The following is a 16,482-nucleotide window of genomic DNA, read 5'->3' on the forward strand; positions in this document are numbered from 1 at the left end:
TGTACCAAGGGCAGTGTCACACTGCGTGCCAGTTAACATCCGAGCTCCATCTTTCTCTTAGATTCACATGCTTGAATTATCCCCTGAAGTCATACTGAGAACCATCAACGTTATTCTCTGACGTTGGGATGTAGACTCCTGAAACTGTGTTCCCCCCCTTGGGTCCTTACTTAAGTGTATGAACAGGTAGAGGGCCTAGTTTTGTAGCCAGATATTTTTTTGGTTGTTTTTTACAGTATGAAACCATCAACACAGCATATAAATGGTAAGGAGCACAATGCACAACCCCTTCAATACTGTAGACCTGCAATAAGATGGTACATTTTGACTGAGCCTTCTGGTCATGTCTATCTTGCCCCAGTCGCCCCCCCAAATTGAGTCCGGCTGGGTGTAGTGACCAATGAGATGACCAAAATCAATGTTTAAACTAGTGCGTCTCATCCCTCCCACCCTAAGCTGTAATTCTCTTTACATCTGCCCCATGCCCTGTCAAACTTTTTGGGGCATCCTCTGCTGGTATTGACCACTCTTTCTGCCTCCATGCACAGTCCATGCCCAAGAGCCATTGACTTTTAGTTGGCCATTGCGACCCACCTCACAACTTAGCATTGTCCCTCTTTGCTAACATGAATCCCAAATTGCAAAACAAGAGGAGGGTTTGCATGAGGTTTATTCTACATGGGGCTCCCAGAAAGATGAACTGCGGAGCCTTGGGAATTGTTCCCGCAAGGACTGCCTCCATTTCTTCAATGATGGTGGCCCAGTACCGGTCAATAAGGGGGTAGGATCAAATAGTGTGAAATGTACCATCGCCCACCCTGCATTGTAGCCAGTGAGGGTTCGGGGCCATACCCATTTGACCCAATTGATTTCTATTAGAATAGGTCCTATGTAGGACTTTTAGGATCATTCTCAGTTTGGACTGATCAGTCACTTCTTTAGGATGGATTAAGACTGCTTCACATTCCACATTCTCCCTGGTTTGAATGTCTCTTTCCCAGGTCAACCTGAGTTTTGGAAGTGTTAGGTTTATTATTTTTGATGGTGGAGTATGTTTGGGAGACTACCTTAGTAATCCACATTTTCTATGAGTATCCCATTTTCCAGAGGCTACAATTGGGCCCTGTGTTCCAATTTATTTTCTCTGCTTGCAGAGCATGATGCTGCTGCAGGAACCTATATTTCAGAGAGGGATTCAAATTATATTCTTGCTGTAATAATTTGAACAATTTCTCCCCATTTACAGCCATTATGTTTCCTACCGTGGAGATGCCTACGGCATCCCATTGGTGAAATCCTGTCAGCTATCTGACCTCCTTCAGCATGTGCCCTTTCCGCAGCAGTGTTTGCTTGGTCACCTTTCCCCACAAACCCAAGTGCCTGTTGGCCTTGTCCCATACGTCCAATGTTTCCTGAGTGGTGTACAATAATTGCAGTCTACTCCTTTTACTATATAAATAACGTATATTTGTATGCTCTTCCAGTCCCAGCCATTCTAGTATTGTAGCAAGGTCGTTGTAGCCAGATGGTTGCCGGGTGATAGTTTGTCCAGTTGCCACAAGTGGGAATCTGTATTTAATATGTTTAGCTGATGGATTTAGTGGGCAACTGTTTGAAGACTTTGATCAATTAGACAGTAGTTGAGATCTAATGGATCTTCTTATGTCAGAATGGTTTGCATGCCATAGGTGTGTTGAAGCAGAGTGCATCTGCCTTTATGAACCCTATCGATGGGGCCAAGGAGGATAGATGCATAGACTTAAAAGTAGACCGAGTCATGGAGCTTTACTCTATGGGGTTTTAGCTTTCACACAATTTTTTTTCTTGCTCTCACTTGAAGTTGGGGAAACATCACACTTCTTTGGGTTTTCCTTGGCCCACCCTCGGCTAGACACATTAATGTCTAACAGGCCATCCATCCTAAGTACCTTCCGTATGGTGAGCAAAATGTTTTAAGACTTGTTGTCACCTACTGCTTCTTGCCAGAAGGCTCCAAGGTGTTCCTTCTCTTGATGAACCCTTCACTGTTGATGGCCCATTTGTCACTTTCCATCATTGGTGTATCCGGTGCCAATGAAGGCTATTCTAGTGACAAAAGACTGTTGATGAGAACACTTGCTGATCAGCCACCAACACCACCACTTGGTTGTTTTCATTCCCAATGGGAGTTCCATCCTCAAGAAAATCTGCAGAATAAGACAGAGGCAACAAGGCTCTCTGGTTGACAGGCTTCGCTTTCAGTGAGATTGGGATATCCTGTGTGTTCTCACCTCTGACACTGCTTTCTCGGGTTCTGAAGAAAGTCACAGGTACCAGGCTCATCTTATTGTGGTATGGTACTCCCACCTGTTGTCTGAGCACTTGCCTCCTGCTCAGCCTTCCTTTTTGGGAGAAACTACTGTCCCAACAACAGGGCAGAGTGCTACACCCTAACCTCAATAACCTGCACTTCCATGCATTGAAATTGAGTGGAATCAGCTGAGTGGATTTGTCTGCCTAAGGATGGAATTGATGTGACTTTGGCATCTCGCTGCCTGTCCACAAAGTCAAATCAATTGTGGACGATTGCGAGGTTTGTGGCCTGGTGCGATGACCATTGGGTTGATTCACTGCAGGCCAAACTCTTTGATGTGCTTCTATTTGTCCTGTCTGTAGCCTGGCAAGGCCTCTCCACGGGCACCGTTAGAAGTAATTTGTTGGACCTTTTTACATTTAACTAAAAAGGTCAAACCGGTGACCAAATGAACTATTTCACATTGATTCTTCCTCTGCATCAGGATCTGCTGTTTGGTCATCTTTGTATACTTTTGCTTTGCACTAATGACTCCCACAGTGATGGGTACTTTGCCTGAGCTATCTTCCTTTGTTAGCCAGCACTATTCAGGTACTACTTTGGGACTTACCCATAAGGCGAGGAATCTCCAAGAAAACGTTTCCATTAGAAGAAATTGTTACCTTTCGTAGCAGTATTTCTGGTGTCTACATACAATCTTCCTGCAAATCCCTCACCTCCTTTCGTCCTCTGCAATGAGTTAGTGCTGTGATTAATAAAATCCCAAGGTACAAATTGGCATTGTGTGCTGTATCTGTCGCTTGGCCAGGGTTGCTCAGTTCCTCTCTGCATACCTCAATGGGTCATGGAGAAAGTATCTCAACTTGATATCAGGGCTTAATATGCTCTGGTGGCGTCACATCCAGTGGTGAAGTTGCAGCTGGAGACCCGTGACGCTACCTTTAGCAGTAGAGCGTCTCAACTGGAGAAACGTTTTCTAGACTAGTCTGAAGCCTGGAGCAAATAATCACAAGGTGAGGAATGTATGGAAAAATTATGTATCCAGCAGACATATCATTGTCGGAGGCAAGTAACTTTTTCTTTGAGCTTCATAATCCCTAGAAACAGCAGTGACAATTTTTCTGACTTTGTCTATACTGTTTGATAATGTCATTTGATTAATGTTTCGCTTCTATTATGTACACTTCCTTCTTTTTTCCGTGGTCTGCATGTGCTCCCACTTCCAGATGGAGTTCCAGTCTTCAGGGCACATTTATGTTCACCCTTACCGCAGCAGTGCAGGGTTTTGCTCCTACACCACTAGTTGAAGTAATCACCATAAGCCCTCCTCTCAATGCAGTTTCCTTTTGGATGCAGACTCTGGCTTTTGCACATCTGTAACTGTGGTGCTGTACCTGTTGAAATTTTCTATGCAGCACTTTTGATAACATAGCTGCCAGGTGCCTAATGTCTTTTGTTATACCGTCCACGAGTTCTGACACAATGTATTCTGGGTCATAGCAAGAATGACTCACAACTAAGTATGCAGATTAACTGGTGAGTGATCTTTTTATTCGGTGGACTAATTAGTAGGTCAGCCACAAGAAGAGTAGGAGGGCAGCTTTGGACATATGTTTGTATAAATTATATTCAATGTTTCTACACGGTAGCATCCTCACTGATAGTCATAAAAATAGAAATCTGAAAGAAACACGTTAGTTAGATTCCTCACCTTAGAATATCCCCAGGCGTCAGACTGGATCCGGAAGATTTTTCGTCAGCAATACCCCTTGCGCGTCGCTAGGCGTCGTCTGCGGCTCCGCGTCCGTCGTCGGCGTCGTGCGCCGGGATGACGTCGTCGGAGTACTTAGACGCCGCCCTCGCGCGCTGACGTCAGTTCTTCTTTTTTCCGCGCCAGTAAGCGCAGATCCGGGAGAGCTACCCCTTTTAGTCTTTTTTGACTAAATCTTTTTGATCCTTGTCTGTCGACATTTGGTGCCGGTAGGATGCCTGGGTTCAAGGCTTGCGAGGATTGCCATCGACTGATGTCGGTGACCGATCACCACCGCCGGTGCCTCTACTGTTTAGGCCCCGACCACGACGCGGAGTCGTGCAACGACTGCCAGGCCCTGACTTCGAAGGCTAGGCGGGAGCGGTCCCGCAAGCTTCTCGAGCTTCGCCACTCGGCTCCGCGTCGTGCGCGATCCCGGTCCAGGAGGAGGTCCAAGGATCGCTCGCGGAGCCCTAGCCGACGCCATCGATCGTCCGGCTCCAAGTCGTCGGGTAAGTCCAAACGCTCAAAGAAGTCCAAGAGGCGACACCGCTCTTCGGACTCCCCTCGCCGGTCGCGCGACTCGGCCGAGGGTCAGGGTGGTTCCACCCCCGCGGCTCCGGCGGAGCCGCAGGCGCCGCGTCCGCCCCCACACCTTCCGGTCCCTGGGACTGACGCGGCGCCGGCGGAGATCAGTGCCTTCCTCTCGGCCATGAGGAGCCTGGCCCCGCCGTCGACGCCCGCTGGCGCGCCTTCGGGCCCCGCGGACTCGACTGGGCGACCTTGCCTGCCGGCGGCTCCGGCCCCGGCGCCGTCGACGACTCCGGTCTCGACGCCGCAGGTCCCCGCGGGGCCCATACCTGGGCCCCCGTCGACGCCGGTTGACCTAGTCACTCCTCCACCGGCGCCGGCGAATGAACCACCGGCGCCGCCGGCGCACACGCCTACACCTCCGGCGCCGCCGACGCCTTTGGCGCCGACACCGCCCCAGTTTAGCCCTCCTCCGGACCCGGCGCCGCAACGGCGTCGACCGACGCCGCATCCGACGCCGCTTGAGTCCTACCATCTCTACAGTCCGGTTCCGATCGTTTCTCCTGTTTATCAGGAATCGGAAGATGGGGGCGACTGGGAGGGGTTCGAGGACCCTATGGCTGTTCAGTCACAGCTTTCTCAGGACTGGGCAGATGAACTGGGGGAGGCCAGTGGGCTGGACACCTCGCCAGACACTGGATTCACTTCTCCTCCGACCGTGGCTTCGGAGGAGGGTGCAGCATTTTCTGTGGTGCTGCGCAAGGCGGCCGAGGCCCTTGGGCTCGAGTTGCCTGCCGTGGCTGTGAGGACTAACATCCTCACTGAGGTGCTTCAAACCTCAGCAAGCTCCACTGAGCCTCTGCTGCCGTTCAATGAGGCCCTCACTGACGTTCTGCAGGGCACCTGGTCCAAGCCCTCCACAGTTCCTCCTGTGGATAGGAACGTTGCCAGGCGCCACCGCCCTGCTCCGGGCGACCCCAGTTTCCTGTCCCAACACCCCACCCCCGAGAGTCTGGTTATCCAGGCCTCTACCTCCCAATCCTCCTTCCCGACCGCTCCGCCGGACCGGGATTCCAAGAGACTCGAGCAGTTTGGCAAGAAACTGTTCTCGTCCCTTAGTTTGGGCCTGCGGTCCTTGAATACCGCCTGTCTCTTGGACCGTTATTCCCATTCCCTGTGGGATACGGTGGAGGACGTGCTGCCCCTGTGTCCGGAGGAGGTCCGGACGCGTCTTAACCAGGCTTTGGCCGATGGGAGGGATGCAGCACGGCACGCCATAAGATGTGGGCTTGACACCACGGACTCGCTGGGTCGGGCGATTTCCACCACGGTGGCGCTCCGCCGCCACGCCTGGATGCGGTCCACGTCATTTTCCGGGGATGTCCAGAACACCCTCATGGACATGCCCTTTGATGGCACTCGCCTGTTTGGTGAGAAGGCGGACAGTGCGCTGAACCGCTTTAAGGACTCCCGGGCTACGGCCAAGTCCTTGGACCTCTCGGCTCCGCGGGCGCACACCTCCGCTTTTCGCCCCTTTCGTGGCCAAGGAAGGGGCGCCTCCTCACGTCCGCAAAGCCACCAGCCGCAGAACCAACCTGCGCGCGGTCGCGGACGTGGTTTCTGCCGTGGCGGAAATGGAGGCCGACGTGGTCAGCCCACTTCCACCCCGGCAGCATCCGCCTCAAAGCCCTCCTAGTCCGAGCTTTCAGGCCCATACCACGCCAGTGGGCGGCAGAGTTCGCCATCACCTGCTCCACTGGCGGTCCATAACATCGGACAGGTGGGTGCTGCAAATCGTCCGAAGGGGCTACTCCCTCCCCTTCGAGACGACCCCTCCAGCCATGCCACCGCAGCACCACCGTATCTCGGGGGATCATTTGAATCTTCTCCGCGAGGAAGTTTCGGCTCTCTTGGCCAAGGGGGCCGTCGAGCGCGTTCCGAGTCCAGAAGTAGGTCGTGGTTGTTATTCCCACTACTTTCTGGTTCCCAAGAAGGGCAAGGGGGGCCTACGCCCTATCTTGGATCTCCGGAACGTCAATGCCTTCCTCCGAAAGGAAAGGTTCAAGATGCTAACGTTGGCTCAGGTTCTAGCTGCCCTAGACCCCGGAGACTGGATGGTAGCGTTGGACTTGCAGGACGCATATTTCCATATCCCCGTCCTGCCGGCCCACCGGCGTTACCTGCGGTTCACGGTGGGCCAAGAGCACTTTCAGTTTACCGTGCTCCCCTTCGGCCTCACCAGTGCCCCTCGGGTGTTCACGAAAGTGATGGCGGTGGTCGCAGCTCATCTGCGCAGATCAGGGGTTCCAGTCTTCCCCTATCTCGACGACTGGTTGTTGAAGGCGGGCTCGCCCCAGGCAGTCGTCTCCCACCTCCAGACTACGGCGGATCTCCTACATTTGCTGGGGTTTTCCATCAACGTGCCGAAGTCACACCTGAGTCCCTCTCAGAAGCTCCTCTTCATCGGAGCGGTTCTCGATTCGGCGCAGTTCCGGGTCCATCCACCGGAACAGCGGGTCCGGGATATACAGGCCCTGATTCCCATCTTTCGGCCTCTATCCCGGGTTTCGGTCAGGCTAGTGTTGCGGCTTCTGGGGCTGATGGCCTCCTGCATCCTACTAGTGCATCACGCCAGGCGGCGCATGCGGGCTCTGCAGTGGGACCTGAAGTTTCAGTGGGCCCAGCATCACGGCAACCTGTCCGACCATGTCTTGATCTCGGAGGGCACTGCACAGCAGTTGCAGTGGTGGCTCACGGACTGCGAGTGGGTCAAGGGCAAGAGCCTCTCCCTTCCCCAACCGGAGCATGTCGTGGTGACGGATGCGTCCCTCCTGGGATGGGGTGGCCATATGGGAGAGGCGGAGATCAGAGGCCTCTGGTCTCCGGCGGAGTCTCGTCTCCACATCAACCTGTTGGAGTTGAGAGCGATCCGGCTTGCACTGAAAGCCTTCCTTCCCTCTGTCATGGGAAGTGTCGTGCAGGTGTTCACGGACAACACCACCTCCATGTGGTATTGCAACAAACAGGGCGGGGTGGGGTCGTGGACCCTTTGTCAGGAGGCTCTGCGCCTCTGGACGTGGCTGGAACACCAGGGCGTCACCCTAGTGGTTCAACATCTGGCGGGCTCTCTGAACGCCAGAGCAGACGAACTCAGCCGCCGGTGCATGATGGATCACGAATGGCGTCTGAACTCCGAAGTGGCGCAAGGTCTCTTTCAGCAGTGGGGAGAGCCTTGGTTAGATCTATTCGCCACCGAAGAGAACGCGCAATGTCAGCAGTTCTGCGCGTTGGAATTTCCAAGGCGGCACTCGCTCGGCGACGCTTTTCGTCACGAGTGGAGTTGCGGTCTGTTGTACGCCTTTCCGCCTATACCACTTCTGCCCAGAGTGCTGAAGAAGATCAGGCACGACCGGGCCCAAGTCATCTTGGTGGCTCCGGATTGGGCACGAAGATACTGGTATCCCGAGCTACTCAGTATGTTGACCGATCCCCCGATACGTCTGCCCCTTCGGGAGGATCTTCTTCGCAGCAGCAGGGGACGGTCCTCCACCCGAACCTGTCCAGCCTCCACCTCCATGCGTGGAGATTGAGCGGCGGCAGTTAATGCCATTTGACTTGCCTCCTGAAGTCTGTGATATCATTCTGGCAGCCAGGCGTCCCTCCACAAAGTCGGTATACGCCTGCCGGTGGAACAAATTTGTGGCATGGTGCACAGCAAAGGCTGTGGATCCCCTTTCCGCCCCTCTTTCTGAGGTTCTCCTCTTTCTTCTTTCTCTGGCCCGGCAGGGCTCTGCCCTGGGCACCCTGAAAGGTTATCTTGCTGCCACCTCCGCCTTCTTGCGGCTTCCTGATCAGCCTTCTCTTTTCAAGTCCCCTGTGGTTACACGCTTTCTCAAAGGCATTACACACACGTTCCCTCCTGTCCCTTTTGTAATGCCTCAGTGGGACTTGAATCTGGTCTTGACATTCTTGATGTGCGCTCCCTTCGAGCCTCTTCACAATTGTCCCCTTCGTCTTCTGACTCTTAAGACTGCTTTTCTGGTAGCCATCACTTCGGCTAGACGGGTGAGTGAGCTCCAGGCTTTATCTTCAAAGCCTCCTTTTCTGTCTGTTCATCCGGACAAGGTTGTCCTTCGGCCTCGTCCTTCCTTTCTTCCTAAAGTGGTGACTCCATTTCACCTTGGGCAGTTTGTCACCTTGCCCACCTTCTTTCCGCCTCCGCATCCTTCCAAAGAGGAAGAGAGGCTCCACCGTCTGGACCCAAAACGTGCGCTCTCCTTTTATCTGGACCGCACAAAACAGTTCCGGGTGGACGACCAGCTTTTTGTTGGGTACGTGGGCGCTAAGAAGGGGAAAGCTGTGCACAAACGGACCATCTCTCGGTGGGTCGTTTTGTGTATAAAAATTTGCTATTCCTTGGCTAAAAAGGACCCTCCTGTTGGGCTGCGCGCCCATTCTACTCGGGCCACGGCGGCTACTACTGCCTTGGGACGGGGAGTCCCTTTGCAGAACATCTGTCAGGCGGCGACGTGGGCTTCGCTACACACGTTTGCCAGGCATTATTGCCTTGACAGCCAAGTCCGGAGGGATGGCTTCTTTGGCCGTTCTGTCCTCCAGGACTTTCTGGTGTGATCTTGGTTCGCAGACCCACCACCGGGGATGGTATTGCTTAGATTCCTCACCGACCCACCCATCCTCCCCGTTCTGCGAACTGACATCTAGGGTTAAGGTTATCCTTTTCAGGCCCCTAGATTTTATTTTTGGCACCAGTGTCGGTCTTTGCATGGCTCTGCGTTCCTGGCGCGGAAGGCTATGTACAAGAACTGACGTCAGCGCGCGAGGGCGGCGTCTAAGTACTCCGACGTCATCCCGGCGCACGACGCCGACGACGGACGCGGAGCCGCAGACGACGCCTAGCGACGCGCAAGGGGTATTGCTGACGAAAAATCTTCCGGATCCAGTCTGACGCCTGGGGATATTCTAAGGTGAGGAATCTAACTAACTAATGTTTCTTACAGATACATCGTTACCGAAGGTAAGTAACTTGTTCTATTCCACCAGCCTGTGTGGCCCATGGAACACTTCTTTTCGACAGAATAGTAGACAGATCATCATTGGAGGTAGACATTTTAAAGGATGCCATTTATATGCCACCTCCATAGAGTTACTCATGACGTTTTGAGCTGAGTTTTTCGCATTCTAATGGGCAATTTAAAAAAAAAAAACATAAAAGGCTTCACTGCAGCACCTAGCTGAAAATGTTTGCTTCTCGTGTTAAAAAAAATAAATGTGCAACCTTGCATTTCACTAGACAAAAATAAAGAGAAAGAATGTCTGCTAAGTTAAAGTGCCTCCGGTCAACAAGAGGGCACTACTCCTTTAAGAGCTTAGCAACTTCCCTATCTCAACATACACTGTATTGGCAGCTAGCCTTACAGCTGGAGGTCTTTTTTCCAGCATGTGCTGACTGACTCCTAGAACGCTTCTGGGAGGTTTTAATCCCAGATTCAGAAGGTATTTTTCTCCCATTTATTTCTGATTTCACCCGACGTCTTTCGGCAGCTTCTCAAATGTTCACCTGTTTTTCCCATATTTATGTGGTATTTTTTACTCACAATGTCTTCACTTTTTGTGAAGTGACCTTCCTGTGGGACGAAGGGGGTTGCTCGAGGTCCCCCCTCTGCCTGTGTAGTGTGGCTTTCACCTACCCATTCAGTTAAGTCCTGTGGGTTCTGCAAAAAAATGTCCAGAAGCACACTTAAAGACAGGGAAGGCTTCCACTTTATGGAGCAGCTGGAAGAAATAGAAGTGAAGCATGCAAGAAGGACAGACAGGAGGGAGGTCAGAAAGGGCAGGTCCTCAACTGAACCTATGCCTTCCCCCAAGAAAAGACTCTAGAGAGGGGAAATCTAAAGACAAGAAGAGGCATGCACAACATTGCCACCATTAAACACAACCCCGGAGGTCACAGGATCACTGGTCGACTTTGGGGCATTCTTCGGCCTCGCAGGTTCACATCAAAAAAGCATGGTGATGCTTTTGACCTCAACGGTGAGGAGGACCTGGCCAGTGCCAAAACCATTGATGGTGAGAGCTTCTCCGATCATAGTGTGTTGGATACTGAGCAGATTGTCATCAAGAATATAGATGTCATTGACGTTCAGACATCCACTGTTGTCTTTGAAGCAGTCATCGACGTTGATCTACTGTTGCTCCATTTTAGAATCACCAGCAGACTGTCCCAATTTCTCCACTCCCATTTGACCTCTTCAGACAAAAATGCCAAAGACGGTGATTCCTTTGGCTGATCCTATTTAGGATCCTTTACCAACGCTGGATCTGCCTCTCAAGCTACAATTGGTTTAAAGGAGCATATCTATGTCTCCAATAAAGATGTCATTGCCAGACCTTCTGATGAGAAAGCAATAGACACACAATTGATGGACGGAATGCAGAACAAATCAAAACATTCACCCCCAGTCAAGAGATCTGGGTTAAATCCATCATTCTTTTGCTCACCTTGCCACCCCAGTTTAGACCAGATGCAAAAACCCACCTCACCTCTTCCTGTAACACAGGGCAGGCAAAAAAGGAGATCCCCATCTTCCACGTCTCCATTGGTGTATTCTGGATTGGATTCTTATTCAGCATACGCCCAGATGTCACTAGCAACTTCCCCATATGCGCTCAACCCCAGTGAATGATATTAATACATTTCAAGATGTATTAATAAGAGGTGAAATCTAATTTAATATCCAGCTAAGAATGAGACAATCTGCAGTTTCTGTTATTGTAAAAACACTTCAGTCTAGAGCAGCTCCAAGATCAACCTTACCACTGATTGCAAGTTTTGCAGAACTGGTGTAGGAGAAATTCCTTTCCCCAGCAACAATGAAAATGACAACTCCTATGTTGCAAAAGAAATCAGAAGCATCTTAGTAGGATCCTTCCAACATACGTCAAGACCCGAAACCTGATTTGATGAGTTCTTCTTTAAGCATTGCAGAAGAAACATCAATCTGCTCTGGAAATTCCAACTCCGCCAGACAGTGATAGTAAGAAGATGGACACTGCAGGGTGCAAAGTGTGTAGCACAGTGACAGTTGCTCTCAAGACTGCTAGTGACGCTGCATTCTTGGGTAGATACAACAGGTCATTGTGGGAGTATTTATCCTTTCTTGTGGAAGACCTGCCAAGAGAACACATACAACATTTTTGTACATGATTTAAGAATGCCAACTGGTAAGCAACCAAGTCTTAAACTGCACTTCTAGACTCCACATATTCTTCCCAAAGTGGTCTTGGATTTTCATATCAATTAATCTTTCTCCATACCATTGTTTTTAACAATCCTTCTTTCTAAACAGTAAGAACGTTACTCGCATTAGATGTAAAAAGAGTGTTAAAGTTTTATTTAGAAAGAACCAAAGACCTATCCAAATTCTCACTTTAATTTGTCAATTATCAACCTCTCTTTATGGGTTGGTGTCTATTAAACAAACCATTGCTGGGTAGATATCCTGTTTAGTATGTTATCTACAGGCTAACAAGCCTTTGTGTGGTAGTCCGAAAGCTCATTCCATGAGAGCTAGCACAGCTACATCTGCTTGGATGAGAAACGTTCTCTTTTCTGAAATCTGTAAAGCTGCTACAAGGAGTTCAGTCCACACATTTACGAGACAGAACTGTTTAGCTGAGGACACTAAATTGACTCTGATTGGTGAAGCAGCTGTAAAGAATCTCTGTGGTAAAGGACTTGAATTTTTCTGCCTATACTCCGTTTTGCCAGATCTTACTGGAAAATATTGGTATTCGCTCTGAGGGATATGCTTGCTTCTCTGTTTACATTTATGACCAAGTGATGATCCTACAATCTAGAAGGAAATGTTACTTGCTTGTAATTCCAGTCCTGCACCATAGGAATCTTCACTGAAGTCCTAAATAACCTACCCTCCTCGCTGAATACCATTGTTTTCACTTAATATCTTCTTAAAAATCATACTTTGCCACTCAAAAAGAACTGAGGCTGTCAATACAGTGCACTATGAGGGAAGCTGCCGAGCTCTTACATTAGCTGTGTCTGTTTTTTGATCTGATACACTTTAACTGAGTAGGCATTCTTTCTATTCATTTTTCTCTAGTGATATGCAAGTTGCATATGTTTTATAACATTGGAAGCTAACATTTTAGCTAGGCACTGCAAGATACCATTTTTTTTGTTATTCTTTAAATTCAATGAGAAACTTGGAAAAAGACTTCCGGTTCTACTCCATTGAGGTGCCACATAAGTGACTCACTTTAAAATGTCTCCCTCCAATGAAGATTTTTTTTTTATTATTCTATTGAAAAGAATTGTTTCAGGTTTCCTGCACATTGGTGGGAATATTCTCCATTTATGGCGAGGTGGAAGGATTCCTGTGATGCAGAACTGGAATTACAAGTGCGGAAAATTCCCATGTTTCTTTAAAATCTGTACTACTGCAACTGCCTGTCTGAGAAATCCATTTCATCTTCTACATTTTGTTTATATTTTCCAAGGGAGGATGTGCCAGTGTTATTGTGTCCCTTACAACACAATGTCCTCGCGATTTGACGCCATATTCAGGTATGTTTTCTAAGTATTTTATACACATATATGGATTTATGATTCTTTATTATCTTAAAATCATTTTATTTGAAACCAGCATGACTTTATTGAGCATTAATTTTCAGATTTATAGGACCTTTACTCCTCGTTGCTCTTGCACTACTGAGGTCCTGACGTTATACTTTGCACTATGAAAGAAGCTGCGTACTGCAGTGCCTAGTATTATTCTGAGTTGTACCAAGTCATAATTTTTCTGAAGAATTAATAAATGTATGTATTTTTGTTAGCATGGTTACAACCAAATATTTTTCCTCACACGCAGTTAGAATGTAGTGATAATCGCAGCTCTAAGTTTATCTTCTACAAAACAAAAAAAGACTCTAGGTAGTTATGGGTACTTCCTCCTTTACATGTAGAGCATCCAAATCATGTCCACCTACGACCAACAAATTGCCTTAATGTGCCCAAAGTAGAAGTGCTTTAGAGGTAGTATTTATCACACCTTATGAAACTTGAAACAGGTATCAGAATTTATTGTGTTCAATAAATAGCGATTACATGTTTTTGCTTAACAGTAGGGAAGCACATACAGATTTTGTTGTTTTCACACAAAGATCTGCATGTCTCTGTTTTTATCAGTCCTTTCTTACGCATTAACAATTAGCTGGTTTGACCTGTGGAAATTTTATGAGAGAAAAGTCTGGATGATGTAAAGTATGCACCTTTTGTATTGTGTTGAATTGTGCATTAATGGCAAAATAACTAGGCACTCTTAATCGAGGCCTACATTCTTTATAAACTAACCTTCATGACCTTCTAGTTTTACCAGCTAGGGAGATGTAAGGAAAGAATGTCAACATTAAAGCAAATAAAAATCCCCTGAGTGTCTTAAGAGGAGCAGTTCTCATCTGTGTACATAGCAGATCTCCCCACCCCAAAACCAAATCTTTGGTGGCATAACTAACGTACTTACACACTTACGTCACTAAGGGCCCGATTTAGATTTCAATGGATGGGTTACTCCCGCAGGATATTATGGGATTTATATTTCAGTGGACGGAATATCCGTCACCATTGTGACAGAGTAACCCGTCTGTCGAAATTTAAATTAGGCCCCAAGTCCAGTGCATCTTATGCTTCCCATTTTCTTCGTCCGGGTTGGTGCTCTCTAAATGTTTCCTCTTACAGTAGTCTCTTGGTGAGGACTGCAAAGTAGTTCTGTGTGTCCAGGGTGTTTTTATTTTTTACTGCTATAGATGATCACTTTTGGAGATTCTCCATTGCCTTCCCAGACCTCTGTTTTATATGGCAACTGAATGAGTGGTAATGACTGTCGGAAAATGCATCACTTTCTAACTGCTTGCTCTGTGTTTTATCTAAAAAGTTCCTCCACTTTGCTTCAGCAAGTAGGTCAAATCTCTCAGAAGATTTCAGCGTTTAAACTCTAACAGAAACTGCAACAAGGTATCCTTTTTGTACCCATGTGAAGTTATGCAGATTTTATTTCAGATCCAGTCACAACTCCTTGGCCTTCTAATAATGCTCCCAAAAGTCATCGGGGAGCAGGAGGCCTTCCCTGACTCCACACTCTTCCAAGTTAGTGAAGAAAATTCCGACATTAAAAAAGATGAATCCAGAATTTCCATCTCCATTGGCTGACCTCCCAGCCTTCTGGCTAGCCATTCTTCTTGCTCTAGTGCAAGTTGTATGGATACTTCTCCAGGAGGAATTATGCCTCCTGCCTCTGGCCCGCCTTTGTTTTCTTTCAGAAGGGGCTATCCTTTACTCCTCTGGCCTTCCTTCATTCACTGTGGCGGCATGAAAAGCAGCACGAGCATTGCAACTGGCCATCTGTGGATGCGATATTTAACATTTTGACTGATCTTGCAGCCCTCTACTTCATTTGACGAGCATTGCTTTCCACTCCTTGAACCTTTGTTTGGGGAAAAAAACATTTCTGATGATACCTGCAGAGTCCTCACCTGTTGAATAATCCCAGGTCATGCTTGGCTTTGCACGTCTGGGTTTTCCACAGGTGTGCAAGACACTCATGTGCCTATCCTTTGACAGCGCCCTCTTCTTTGGCAATAAAGCAGACTCCGATCCCCAACACCCTCAACCTCTTTTTGATTACAGGCAGTGTTTTTACTTTCAAGGCTTCTGTAGAGGATTCAGCTTTTATCAACACCAGTCTGAACAGGCACAACAGGTCTAAAAACCCTATAGTTAGGCAATACAGAGGCAGGGCCTAAGGTAAAAGCTGTGGATCCCTCCATCCTCCCCTTCATCGTAACTAAAGCAGGCCTAGTTTGCTCCTTCCAGCATATTAGGAGCCTGTGGGAGGCCAGGAGTCCTCCTTCTACCAGTCGAAGGCAATTACTTCGGGCCAGTGGGTCATTCAGGTAATAGAATTGGGTCTACCCTGCCCTATTATACACTCCTCACTCTCTTCTCACCGTCCGCTACCCTGTCCAAAGACCATTTTTCCATCTTGAAGCAGGAAGTGGCAGCACGCCTTCTGAAAGGAAAAGTGGAGTTAGTGTCAGAACAGGCCTTTGGATAAGGATGCTATTTAGGATACCAAAAAGGATGACGTCTGCATCTGATTTGAGGCTTCAGAGTTCGGAACATGTACCTCAGGATGGAGAAGTTCAAGATGCTGACCCTAGCTCTGGTCCTACTGGTGTTAAAAAGGGGGACTGAATGGTGTAATTCAGCTTGCAGGATGCTTACTTCCACATCCCGGTCCTTCAGTTGCACTGGAAGTACCTTCATTTTGTGGTGGGCTCTACCCATTACTAATTCACAGTGGTCCTGTTTGGTTGACTGGGACAAAGTAATTTCTCTTTCCCTGAATTGGCAGAGGAGGAAGTGGTATGTAGAACTTGTGCATTTCTCCCTGTGTTCCTCACATCGAGGGGATAGCGGTGCACTCCACTCTTAAAGGCCTCCACCTTCATGCCTAGTGATTGAACAAGGACATCTAAGCTCCTTTCAGCTGCCACCAGAGGTCGTGGACTCATCCTGTGAGCTTGTCGTCCCTCCACAAAATCTGTGTTTTCTGGTAGATTTTGTTTCCTTGGTTGCAGACAACAATGTGGGCCCTTTGCTAGTCTGACTGTCAGAGCTCCTTCAATTTGCACTCCATCTCAGAGAGATTGTGCGTTGAGCACTGCAAAAGGAATTTGGCTGCATTGTCAGTGTTCCTCTATCTCCCAGACAAACCTACCCAGTTCAAGTCTGCTGTTGTGATTAAGTTTCTTACGAGGTGTCTAATCTGCAACCTCCAACTCCTTCTTTTTTTTTTTTTTTTTTTTTTTT

The 16,482-nt window shown here is 48.5% G+C and overlaps 1 protein-coding gene across 2 annotated transcripts in view; it reads left to right on the forward strand.

Moving 5' to 3' along the window:
• The window catches only part of ECPAS (Ecm29 proteasome adaptor and scaffold), an 819,497-nt gene that overhangs the window by 453,758 nt on the left and 349,257 nt on the right, over window positions 1–16,482 (forward strand). For both annotated transcript variants that reach the window (XM_085641278.1, XM_085641277.1), the window contains exon 38: window positions 13,113–13,179. In XM_085641278.1, the coding sequence (XP_085497404.1) occupies window positions 13,113–13,179 (67 nt within the window). The remainder of the gene's footprint in view (window positions 1–13,112; window positions 13,180–16,482) is intronic.

This window comes from Triturus cristatus, chromosome 2_2 (genome assembly GCF_964204655.1).
Source record: "Triturus cristatus chromosome 2_2, aTriCri1.1, whole genome shotgun sequence".
NCBI classification, from domain to species: Eukaryota; Metazoa; Chordata; class Amphibia; order Caudata; family Salamandridae; genus Triturus; species Triturus cristatus.